Below are 13,708 nucleotides of genomic sequence, written 5' to 3'. Positions count from 1 at the left end.
GTCTTCATATATAATAATGTTTTATAATTTCTGCCGAAATCACGGAAATAATGAGAGTTTCCAAACAGGTTTCCCCAAACACTGTTCCCGTCTGCCACTGGGCAAACAAACAGATAATCCCGCCCAAAAGCTCACACCATTGGTCAAAGTAATCACTCAAACAAAAACCGAAATGTTTTGAAAAACTACTCTGTGTGAACAAGCTGGAGGGTTTTAAACTGAATGTTGATTACGTTTGCGATTTCAGTAAAGGTGACAAGGACACGATTCTGGATTCTGGACACATATGGTTACATACTTCAAATCCCTCTTCTACTAAGACTGTGCTCACTCAGAACTACCTGATTCATGGTGGCGCCGTCCTTTCAAATACAATATAACATACAGAGCAGGTTTTGAATGAAATAACCTACTTCAACTTATTTAAAATTTACCAATAAAGACATTTGATTCAAAAAAAAAAAAAAATTTTTTTTTTGTTGCAAACTGCAGTACATATTGTCTCCAGCAGTGGGCAGCAGTCAACACCCATTGTGGCTGAATGAGGGTTCCACCACAGTAATGCTTCCTCTTAACCTGCCGGGTAGTTGACAGAGTAAGGCACGACCATAATCTTTTTAATGAAGAATCGCATTGCTTACCTTGACCGTTACAACGAGCACAAGAAATACCCACAATAACTGAGCCATTCTGTCAGCACTGTAAGAAAACAAGCATTCAAAATATAGTGAAAGCCTCTAATAAATGAAAACGAGTCTCTCAATGCTTATATTGAATTGCTGAAGTGTTTATGTCTGCTTGCATCCTTCAAAACTGTACAATAGCAACTCGATACAGTTCAAGAGTACAGAAGAAATATCTGATCAAAAGATCATGTCACTTAGGCTTAGGTTGATATTATGTGATGAACTAATGCCTTTTACACACGCATGTCAAGAATGAAAAAGGAAATGAAATATGTGAAGACTCACCGGTGATAATTCCTCACCTCCCAAGCCTTGAATCACCTCCAACTCCTCTCCTTTTATACTGACACTCTATCCATGTCCAGTGCTTTTTGCGGGCCTGCTGTTGTCAATTATAACAAACTGTACATCTGTCCCACAGTAGACACTGACCTAATACCTGACACAGATGAAGTCCCTCTGTGTCATCCATATCTAATTCAAAGCTCTTTATTATGACTGCTTGTGTGCTGGAGTTTCAGAACAGCGTTAAATGCAAGTATTGTGGGTGTTTTCCAGTGAACAGCGTTTCAAAATATTGCAAGCACGGGTTACATGATCAGAAATGTTTTTAACAACAACTTATAAAATATAAATATATATATATATTTTGATAGATTGATTGATTGATTGTAAGCCGCCCTGATATATAATTATCATTGATAATAATAATTATTAATAATAATTATTAATAATTACAATATAATTATTGATATATAATTATATATACTCTTGGCAGGTCTTCCAGACAATTCTTCAAACCTTTACAATTAATTCAGAACGCGGCAGCAAGATTAATTTTTTATGAGCCAAAAAGAATACACTCAACACCTGTTTATCAATTTGCACTGGCTTCCAATAGCTGCTCGCATTAATGATTGCCTACAAAACTACCACTGGCTCTGCACCCATTTACCTAAATTTGTTACTTCAGACTCATGTGCCCTCTAGAAGCTTGCGTTCTGCAAGTGAACGTCGCTTGATTGTGCCATCCCAAAGAAGCACAAAGTCACTTTTACTGACTTTTAAGTTAAATGTTCCCTTCTGGTGGAATGACCTCCCCAACTCAATCCAGACAGCTGAGTCCTTAGCCATCATCAAGAATCGGCTGAAAACACATCTCTTCCATCTTTATTTGACCCTCTAACTTTAACACTCACTATTCTAAATCTATTTTTTTTTAAAAACTAACTACCTTTCTAATTTTTTTATATTCTATTTTTTTTTCATTAATTATGCAATTGCATATGTGTGTGTGTGTGTGTGTATGTGTAAAGACCTATAACACTAGCTTGCTCTATTCTTTTTCTATTCTATCTGTTTTCTTTTTATTTATTATATTATTTAAAAGCCCATGCTAGGTGTACTGTGTTAACCTAACTGAGACTTGTTATAGCACTCATATATCATTGCTTTTTTTGTTGTTTTTGATTGCTTCCACTGTCCTCATCTGTAAGTCGCTTTGGATAAAAGCGGCTGCTAAATGAATAAATGTAAATGTAAATGTAATTACCTTTAACAAATAGGGCTTTTCAAAACCATAATCTGACATTTTTCATCATTACAAGTGAGCAAAAGACTTTCACATTGAGACTTTATAATAAGCTATTTCTCACTAGATTAGCAGATCAGAACAATCCAGTTTATTTGGTGACACCTAGCTGATTTAAAGTATTTGATTTCAATGTAATAACATACTTTGTCAAAAACAGACTAATGTCTATTCATCTGTGGATGCTATTTATGTTCGACAATAAATATGGTTCTCACATTTAAGCTTTTGCGACATTTGTAACTCGAACATACTGAAATGATTCAGTTCTTTTATAACATTTAATCAGGGCTTTATTTTCTGGTGGATGAGCACATAATGGAAACATTATTTCCCAGGTACATATTTATATCTGTGTATGCAACTAAAAAATTGGATTTATTAAGCTTTGTTTAATCTGATGACATGCATTTCCTTTCATTCTCCATCTCACCCGCTCAGACTGGGAGTTTTATCAAACACAAAGGTTGGATGACTTCCAGAACAGCTTTAGAATCACTTGTGGGAAAAGCCTGACTTTATAGGAGTTATATGAACTTAATATGAAGATAAAATCAGGTTATCTGGGGAGTGTCTCAACACTGTCTGATTTCGTTAATTTGATACTGTACATCAGTATTAAAACTTTGATATGAGAACTACTTCCTTATGCAGTGTTTTTTTAACAAATATTGTAACTAGTTTTATTTATATTTATTATAGTTTATATTTAACACAAAAGCTGAGGTTGGTATTATATCGCTAATGATTTGTTAATAGCCTTACTATTTTCTTACTTTTTTAATAAAGTAATTTAGCAAATAAAATAAAACCAAATCAGAACCTGTCCTGAGCTTTAGCTGTTTCTTAACTCTAATAAATGCAATTTAAACTTATTTCACATAATTGTGTGGAATTGTAAAATAGTTTAAAGTGATTTATAATTAAACAAAACAAAACAAAAAAGGTCATCAGCTTTAATCATTTGTTATCTCTAGTGAATGTCACTCAGAATATTCCATATTATTATGTAGAGTTTTAAAATGGTGAAAAATAAAATAATCAAATAAATAAATCCGATTTAGATTGTCATCTAAAGTTATTCCACATCATTTATAACCTATCAACTGCTATAAAAGACTATAACCCTTTATTATATTGTTAACACAACTACAGAGTCTATAAAATTAAAGACTGAATGGTTTTGTTGATTCTTGCCAACACTTCCACCATGTGGAATCTCAGCAGTGCTGTGACATCACTGTTGCCCTAATTACCATGACAACTGTATGGATGGAAGATCGAGTTATTAATGAATGCTGATGATTAATAGTCCGCTGACAACAGATCGGCCCCCAAACTCTCTATTAAATTGTGACAGTACCCTGCAGGGCTCTGAGGAGTGACACAGAGATCACCCTTAACTACAAACTTTCAGAAATCATTGTCACAACTGCGACAAAACATCATCTACAATAGAAAGAGATTTACAAAGTAAAATAAAATAAGATAAATTAAATAAAATTTAATTTAATTACCATTTAAAATTATTGGAATAATGGCTCAAATGGATTATTTGATTGAGTTTTCATAATTAAGAAAAAAAGCCTAATCTGCAATCTAGAGAGAAAAGAATAGAGATAAATAAATAAATAAATAAATAAATAAATAAATAAAAATAAATAAAATAAAACATTTAAAAGCATTGTTACTTCCATATCATTGGGTTACTACAGTATTTTTATATTTTGTGTTTTCATGTTAATTTTAGTTAAAGATTTAGTAATTTTATTGTGTTGTTGTAATTTTTATTATTTTTTATCATTTTAAATACATCAGTTTACCTTTTTATTAATTTCAATTGTAATTTCAGCTTTAGCTTTGGTTATTTTAGTACATTTAGTAAAAGTGAAACTTTTAGTGAAAATGAGAAATGTTGGATTGGAAACTAGCTGAAATATTTGTTTTATTGAACTTTTTTTAGGTAATTGCAAAGTTGCTAAGAATATAGTTAGGGAAAATGATCAAAAGATCTACTGATTTCAATACATTATTTTGTAAAAAATTTTATTTAAAGTATATTATAAACATTTAAAGTAACGACATACAGTAAATGTGAATTACTACATACTGTCTACATGGTCTACATACTTTATGTAGCCACTAAAAGCATCTACATCAGTAATATGAACCAAAAAGCCTTATTCAAGACAGAATAATAAAAGATAGGGTAAATCTGATTGATTCTTTAACTGCAGAATTTAATCTAAGATACGATGCTAATAGCATGTGACATAGGAATTTTTGTACTGATCTTAAATCAAACCCAAAACAAAAGGTCACAGGTATGGTTAACCACTTCAGCTGTTATTTTGATTTTTTGAGAATTAGGCATATGCAATATTGGACCCACCGGTGGGTCCCCAGAGTTGATGTGGTTAAGAAAGCTTCAAATATATATTGTTCCCGCTCTCAGACGACATTGTGACCATGGAGACGGAAATAGGAACTAGGAAACCTGAGAATGCAGAGGTGATCCGTCCCCAGGTGAGGAATCAGACCTGAAGGACCAGAAGCAAAGCTCCTCTCAGTCTGGTCTGCACCTGTGGATGTGTCTGTCTCTGTGTCTGTGTCTCCATCAGTATGAACCTGCCGCTGCTTCTGCTCTGTGTCCTCCTGGAGCTCCTCGTGGTGAGCTGTAAGTACAGATTTATACTTCAGTCCTACAAAATCCCTTCAGTGTATTAACACAGTATAGTGGCACTGAGTGCTGTGCTGTGGGAGTCGTATAATGTACCTTGAGCAAAGCAATGAACTGAAGTGGGGTTTTTACTTTAAAAAGACACTGTGGATCTTTTGTCTGTCTTTTAATTTTAGAATGTATTTTATAATTAAATAATAGTAATACTACAATATATTTTTAAATAAATTAATGGCATATTGCAACGTTGTAGATTCATGTTTACAACCCACAGGAATAGAATAGAATAGAATAGAATAGAATAGAATAATTGTAATGTTTTAGAATCACAAGAAAAAAGTGCAAAAAAAAAAAAACCTTAAATATCTTAATAGTTCATTTTGTAACACAAAGTGAAATGTTTTTCTGTGAAAAACATTTATATGTGTATTTGCGTGTGTATACATATATATCATATTTAATATAAAATGTTTTTCTGTGTGAAAACTGTATGTGTGTGTGTGTCTGTATACATATTTTTAATATATTTAATATAAAACAACATATATTTACATTTATGCAATTAACAGATGCTTTTATCCAAAGCGACTTACAGTGCATTCAAGCTATAAAGGTTTTTATTTTTTTTCATCAGTATGTGTGTTCTCTGGGAATTGAACCCACAACCTTTGCACTGCTAGCGCAATGCTCTACCATCAAGGCACAGGAACATATAGTTATATTTTATATTTTGCTTAAGTCGCCAGATGGAAAAAATTGTTGATTTGCCAAAATATTACATTCTGCAACATAAAGTCAAAAGTCATAGATTTGAAAAAGAAAAAGAACAAAATTCACCCAAGACAGAGATTAATTAAAAAATATATATAATTTTACTGAAGCGCTGATGCTTAATAGAAATATACTGTAAATAATATTGCCAAGTCTCCTTTGCATAAATAAGCAAGTAAGTAAATAAATTAATGTTTTTCTGGGAGACATTTTTGGATCTGACTTTTAATACAGTAAGGTACAGGTAATCAGGTAATTTATTTTTAAGCATTTTTTTTAATGTTTGGCTGAAGTTTTGTCAGCTTTACGATTTATTAGTGCAGAAATGAAATATGAGGACAAACTAAAAGTTTAGTTTCATTGATGGATTGGCCCTTCATCCTGACAGCCTGCTCTGAGTGCATCTTCACTGAAGGGAATCCAAAGAAGCCACAGCAAATTTTTCATTTCCAAAAAAAAAACAAAAAGATTAATTAATCTATCAAATGCTGGAATTCAATTGAATTGAACTGAATTATAAGAACACGCAGAAGATGTTTCGATCCCCACACGGTGTAATTTAAATCCCTCTACACTGTAGTTCAGCACTGTATACTGTTTTTTGCCACTTCACAACAAATAGCAAACAATAGAAGTACATAACCTCTTCATGTGCAGAGAATTCAATGCTTTGTGCACTTTAACGTTTAGGATTTCCTCACGTTGGGAGCTTCATAAAGCAATCTGCTGCCAATCCTCGTGAGGTCTAAGGTCATTCAATAAAGGTTACATATGTTCAATCCAGAACGTATGTGTTTCACACGGGCAGAATGAAGGCCTGCTCATATTGTATAGGATTACTTTAACCACGACACATACAGCTGTCTAATTGTTAAACGGCAATCAATATGCCCAAGGGCAACATAGAGCAGAGATTACTTTCCAGTCACCAGTCACTTCAAACGCAGTGTCTATTCGTGATGCACGTGTTAGGAAATTATAGTCTTGTGTGGACTATAAAAAATCCCATATTGTTTACATTGCATTGTTCAGTATTGGCTTACTGTAAGACATATTTATCAATCTTAAGTTCCACTCTCTCCTTCTGAGACAAAGGTTTGGGGTCATAGCGGCCTCCACGTGTGCACGTGCAAGGAAAATCTAGACAAATCTCACCGAGATTGAAGATGCTGTCAGTGAATTCACTTGTCTGCTGGTTTGTTTCACAGGTCAAGATGTGATACAGCCTCGTATCATTGGTGGATACGTCCCGGCGCCGCATGCCATTAAGTACATCGTGTCCATTCAGAGCGCTACGGGCCAGCACTTCTGTGGTGGGACCTTGATTAACAAATACTGGATCCTGACCGCAGCACACTGCAATATAGGGTAAGACCAGCTTTACTGGACACAGAAACTGTTTGAGGATTTGTACATATATTGTTTATATATTGTAAACAAGCATTTCAATGAGATTCAATGTCAGGTTAGACAGTGTATATTTCTATTTGACGACAGTGACTCACTGAACAGATGTTGTGTTCATCTGAGGTGGTTACCATAGTAACAGTCTGGCACTTGAGCATTTGATGTATTATTATTGGAAGGTATAATGACAAAATATCATAATTATTTTTTTTATAGAATAATATAAACCAAAAATACAAAATAATATAACTAATGAAATGCAGTTTAAGTAAATGTAATGATAAATGTTAATGATCAATCGACAAATTAATGATAAATTATGTAATGATAAATGTAGTAATTTTTCAAATTAATTTTTTTGCAAGCAAAAAATGATCAAAAATACTACAATAATAATACTACAATAACAAAACAACAATATTTTACGTAAAAATGTGTGTGAGTGTGAGTGTGTGTGTGTGAGTGTGAGTGTGTGTGTGTATATATCTGAACATCATAGCTTAAACCAGCTTTGGTGAGCTTGAACTAGCAAACAATAATTAAATATGTGATTTCTGGAAATTTACAGATTTTGATCATAAATTATAATTTAATTAATAGTTTTTATTTCCAAAAACCATACAAGTGTAAGCATATTAGAGTAAAATTGCATATAATGTTATATACTTTTGTAAATTACATGTAATACAGTTTCTGAATGTGGCAAGGTAACTTACAGTAAACCAGTTAACAGATCGTTACAGTCTTTTTACAGTGTATTTTAAAGAAGTCTTGAAATTCAGTCTTTTTTTGTGTCTCCAGGGTGGCAAACATGAGGATCGTGGCTGGAGATTTTTCTGTGGGATTATATGAGGGGACAGAGCAGTTCCGCAGGCCTCATGTTTTAATACCTCACCCACACTACAACAGAGCCACCAATAATGCAGACATCATGCTCATTAAGGTGAGGCAGTGGAATCAATGCTTCTGTGATACGCTGTCTGACTCACTGAATCATCATTAGCTGTGAATCATTGATTCGTTTCATGGATATAAAATGAACACAATGATCCAGCATCAAGTCATATTACATGAAGTGATGGACGTGTCTCTCAGTAATCTGCATGAATTTTTTACACAATTAAAGTTTTACCTGTAAACTTAAAACTGTGTACTTTTATCTGTTAATAATAGTTCTTGGACATGAGCTGTAGAATGAAAAAAAGTTGTATTTTTATGAAATAAAACATCAACAAATATTAATAAATAGCGTAACAAATTTATAGCTCACTGTTAGATGATGTTAGTTCATGCGTTAATTATTGTCAACAAATGGGACTTGTGTAACAATATAACGTTTTATGTTTTTGTATGAACACAAATTACAACTGCCCCCCTTAATTTTATCCTTAGTAAAATTATATCCGGCATTATAAAAATGATATGAAGAAAATAAAAGTAAAATGAAGGTAAATATCAAATATCAATATGCATCATTTTCAAACAAGATGTCATTTTGTCAAATTATACAAAAAGTGTTTATGTATATGTGTGTATATTAATATGAAATTAGCCTTAACGAGAAAAGGAGTAGACCATTAAATAGTTTCAAATGTCATTTCCATCAGAGAATGCTATTAAACAGTGCAGAGTTTCAGAAAAAGTTTACTTAATAACTAAAAGTAACATAAACACTTAAGTATTTTATTGTATGCTTTATTTGCCCTATTAATTCTTCCTTTCTCTCACCTGTTTAGCTGCAGTCTCCCATCTATCTGAACAGCTATGTGTCTCTTGCGCCATTGCCTAGGCAGGACACCATGGTGGCCATGGGTTGCATGTGCACGGTGTCCGGCTGGGGCTTCACCACTCCAACGGGAGGAATACCTGAAACACTGCGCACGGTCAAACTGCCCATCGTGTCCAGTGCAGTGTGTAATGGCACAGACTCTTTTAATGGAAACATCACAGAGAATATGATCTGTGCAGGATACAGCGAAGGAGGAAAAGATGCATGCAAGGTGAGACAATCAAATACTGCTTCAGATGCACTTAATGTGAGTGGCACAATGGACTGGGTTTATTTTGATGCTGTTTGAAATCTACAATTAATGAATAAGTGGTAAAAACAAGAAAACTATTTATTTATTTATTTTTATAAACCACCGAGTAAACATTAGTAACTATTAGCACAAATTTAGAGATTTACAGGAGTTTGACTTTGTTGTTAGGAACATGATCATCTTTCACCAGCATTTTTTTTTTTGCTTTGTTCTGTCGTGGTAGTCCCTCGATGACACATTATACAGGCAGGAGTACTGTTGCTATTGCCCCACGAACATTTCCTCCAGCTCATAATTCCAGCAGCGCCATCATCTCTCTTTCTTTTCGACATATTTGAAAACGGTGTACGAAATAGTTTCTGTGCTGCTATTGGTCAACGTCACCAATGTGACAGAACTCGTCGTGGACAATGGAAAAAAAAATGAAACATGCTAGTTTTTCTGTTGTGATGTCGTGAAGCATCGCAGGCGCAGAATCGGCTGACTATGACACACTACTCCAGCTGAAATTGTGACATTGCATCACAACACCCATTGTCATTTACGAATCCCCACAACCTTATACGTCAAGCAAATAATGGCAAAATCAGGCTAAAATCGTGTAGTCTGGACAAAGCATAAGTCATTGCCTGACGAAATGGGATCCCTACGAAAAATGCCCGTTACTGCACCTTCCCAGTATGCTGTGTAATCTGTCCAGTCCCAGTTTACTGGGGCATGTACAAGATAGACTTACACAGCCAAAGTTGAGCACTGCCATTCCTTAAACTCTAAAACAGTGACAACTAATCCTACAGGGGGAGTGTACCTATTCCAAGAGGAAAGATGCTGCAGAGGCCACATCATGTGGAGATGCAGATATGGATTGACCACTACATATGAAAGTTCTCTGCAGTATACCCTTCCTACTAGGGCTGTCAAAATGGCTGAAAAACTAAATTTTTTACGTAAATATTATCATTTCTTTAAAAGGCATAATTTAAGGGTGAAAAAAGCTTTTGGCTTCTCTCCTGAGGACACAAGGGTGCTCATCGATTATGCACGTTTCTTCAAAGCATTATTAAATAACACGACTATATTTGAGAAAAGTGGATAATGTTTAAAATAATGTTTATGAACCTTATATAATTAATAAAGTTGCTGAAAAAATTAGAAACAAAGCAGCATCATGCATGTACAGTATGTATAGCTTAAAGGGCCGAAAACCAATCACAAAGAGTACTTTCTTCATTTAAAAACTTGAGAAGGAGTGGGATGCAGGAAAACTGCCATAAAGTCTTGAGACATGTATTTTAAAAGTTGAACTTACATTAATTTAACACGGCTTTCTAAACATGTGGCTCTCTTGTGCGAGACGCGAGTGGAACGGTGATAGATGTCCCTCTAGAAAATGCGATAAATATGCGTTGTGTGTGAACAACTTGGTTTAAACAATCTTCCCCGCATTGATGTTCTATTTTTTTGCAATATTTTGAATGGACAACATAGCAGCGCAGCATTTAGTGGGCTCAACTGGATAGGCTAACATAAGCAGTTAAATCCAATGACACTTATATTGTCGTCTCATTTCGTGCACCACTGATACTGTAAGTCTGCCTGATGCACACCTAAAATTCGAATGCAACGTTTTTGCATTTAAATGTGGATTTTTATTTTAATTTTGATAAATATTCAAAATTTAAATTTGTTTTGATAGCCTTTATACATACAGAGACGGCAGAACTTAACCTGCCAAGGGAAAGTCATAGTTTTGCCAACCTGGAAGCCATAATGTGGGAATACACATTTGGGGTCACCTGAGGGGGAACCACAAAATATGGGCACCTAGCCTTAAATGAGGGTTGACCAGCTGGGCATATACACAGGTAATAGGCCTGGTGTCAGATAACCTCCACCAAATCTGTTAACCGAAGGGTTCTGGAGGAACTTTCGTTGTGAGGTTCTCCTTCTAGTTCTAGTTCTAGTTCTTGTTTGATCACTCTTCTTGCACACCATCTGACCTCTGTGTCCAAAATTTTATTAATATGATAGTTTTTCTGCAGGGGGATTCTGGAGGGCCGCTGGTGTGTGAGGGCCACGTCTATGGTATCGTCTCCTGGGGCAATGGCTGTGGTGATGCCCAGTACCCTGGTGTCTACACGTCTGTCTCAAGGTTTCGTCAATGGATCGATGAAACTATATTTGGCTTTTATGGAAGGTGCCTCAAGTATTAGGCTGCAGTGTTACCCCAGCACTTCCCTCGAAATATGCCAACACGAATACTGTTGCTACTTTCTTCTGTTTGAAAAGTTAGGACTTTTGATGATTTCCAGATGAGTACAACGCTGTTCTGAAACAGCACGTCTGTTCCTCAACAGCTGGTAGACCTTTTTTAAACAAGTAGTTTGTACAAACTGTTTTTTAAATGTGCCATATTGCTGCTTCCCTGCAATGTCAGTGAAAACTAACAATAGAAAGCTAAAGGAATGTTTAAAATAAAAAAAAAAACACATATTACACATGCTTTTATATGGAATGGTACACGTGAGAACGTAATATTCAACTTTAAAATAATCGAATCAAACAGACTTAATTTGTAACCAAAGCGGTTACACACTTACAAGTAAAATGGGTAGTTCACTCAAAAATGAAATTGTCAATTTACTCACCGTCATGATTTGTCAACCTGTATAAATATGCCTTTGTCCTCACAAAATTCATAATTTAGCAAAATGGTATATATATATATATATATATGTATATGTATATGTGTATATATATATGTATATATGTATATGTGTATATATGTATATATGTGTATATGTGTATATATGTATATATATATGTATATGTATATATGTATGTATTTATCTTGTGTTTTAACAGTGCCAAGATTTTTTTTTTTTTTACTTTTAGAATGCTTTTATTCAGCAAGGATGCATTCAGTTAGTCAAAAGTGTAAACACATTTATAATGTCACAAAAGATTTCTAATAAATGCTGTTCTTTTTATTCATCAAAGAATCCTGAAAAAATGTTTTCAGCTCTGATAATAATCAGAAATGTTTTTTCAGCAGCAAATCATCCTATTAGAATAATTCAATTTTAAAATATATTCCAATAGAAAACAGTTACTTTAAATGGTATTAATATTTCACAATATTGCTGTTCTTACTGATTTTTTGAGAAAATAAATGCAGCCCTAGCGAGCATAAGAAATTTATTTTAAAAACATTTTTTAAAAATCTTACTTTTGAAAGGCAGTGTATGCATATATGAAAATTGTTTGACAAAATTCGAAAGTAATGAGTTATAAATTGAATGTCCTGTGTAGAACATATTTTAAACCTCCCTAGACTGCTTGTCTTTTTAGAGGGGTTTTGGGCACTAAGACCATCAATGTCTGATTTTTTTTGTGATCAAAAAAAAAAAAAAAAAAAAACGAGAGAGAGAGAGAGGCAGATGATTTAAACAAAAGTCTCACTTCAATCTCTGTTGTTGGAGACACAATTGAGATATTCAAGAGATCTCAATTTTCACTTTTTCTATTTAGTTTTGGGAGTCTAGTGTTCAGTCTGTTCCCCATTACCTGCCCTGTAGTGTTGATATTTACCTCTTGAATGGTTGTATTTAGGCTATTCTTCTAAGCAGGTGTGAACATGATTCCAGGAAGGAGTGGCTGAAATCTGGACAGATTAAACTACACCCGACAGGTCATAAATACTACACGCCCTACTTTGACAATTCTCAAATTACAAAACTAGAGAGATGTCCTTCATCTTAAGTGTTCCTCATCCAGTGTTGGATATGAGGAGAAGTCTCTATTGTGAGATCCATAGCTTAAACACGTAAGAGGGTACTTTGAAGACCTATCGCATGACATATTCAGCCATAGTATTGTTCATGGAGAATCTCACAGGGATAACTGACATTTTTGTTGTGCAGATTTTCACATTGTGGGATTTAGCACAGACCAACAATAGTCTTAAGATTGCGGCACTCAGGGGAATCTGGCTTTGTTGTCAAATAGACAAAACATGTCACGTGACATTGAGATTCATCTGAAATTATGCCAGCCTTATCGGGTTTTCCCTGACTGGTCTAGTTTGAGACTAAATTTAGGAAGTAGAACTCATGAGTGCAGTTTAGCATTTTGACACTCCAATCACACATTAAATCTAATTAAATTACATATGAAAATTATCAAGCCAAATGGCATTACTTTTCAAACTCAGTAAAGCCCAAAACAGATGTTTTTCTCAGTCACTTTGGTGCATTTCTCAAATCAGAAATGAAATTCTCAAAACTACTTGTACAACCTCCACATTATCTAGTCATTTATACACATCATAAAACTAGTTTCTCATTCTTTTTAACAAGTTGCGATTGCTTTTGTACAGTCATGCAATTGATTATGCATATTTATCTGCGGTTTCCTACATTATCAGTTGCTAATGTCATGTCGCTCAAAATGTATTATAGTTTTCTGTGCAATAGTCTTACCCCTCAAAATATCTAGTTTTTAGTTCATCGTATAAGTCATTAAATGCAAA

The 13,708-nt window shown here is 34.1% G+C and overlaps 1 protein-coding gene across 1 annotated transcript; it reads left to right on the top strand.

Moving 5' to 3' along the window:
• Positions 1–4,697: 4,697 nt before the first annotated feature.
• On the top strand, positions 4,698–11,855 carry LOC132129248 (trypsin-like). The gene is made up of 5 exons (XM_059540762.1): positions 4,698–4,954; positions 6,937–7,096; positions 7,937–8,078; positions 8,872–9,135; positions 11,220–11,855. The coding sequence occupies exons 1-5, from the start codon at positions 4,900–4,902 to the stop codon at positions 11,388–11,390; spliced, it is 792 nt and encodes a 263-aa protein (XP_059396745.1). The 5' UTR covers positions 4,698–4,899; the 3' UTR covers positions 11,391–11,855.
• Positions 11,856–13,708: the final 1,853 nt, after the last annotated feature.

The sequence above is a fragment of the Carassius carassius genome, chromosome 46 (genome assembly GCF_963082965.1).
Source record: "Carassius carassius chromosome 46, fCarCar2.1, whole genome shotgun sequence".
Classification (NCBI taxonomy): domain Eukaryota; kingdom Metazoa; phylum Chordata; class Actinopteri; order Cypriniformes; family Cyprinidae; genus Carassius; species Carassius carassius.
Note: the sequence above shows the minus strand (reverse complement) of the source record. Positions and strands in the feature narration are given on the sequence as shown.

Excerpts from the sequence above, each read along its gene's own strand:
- LOC132129248 (XM_059540762.1), top strand. The coding sequence starts at position 4,900 with ATGAACCTGCCGCTGCTTCTGCTCTGTGTCCTCCTGGAGCTCCTCGTG. Across the intron at positions 4,955-6,936 it reads GGAGCTCCTCGTGGTGAGCT|GTCAAGATGTGATACAGCCT; the intron begins GTAAGTACAGAT and ends TTTGTTTCACAG. Across the intron at positions 9,136-11,219 it reads GAGGAAAAGATGCATGCAAG|GGGGATTCTGGAGGGCCGCT; the intron begins GTGAGACAATCA and ends GTTTTTCTGCAG.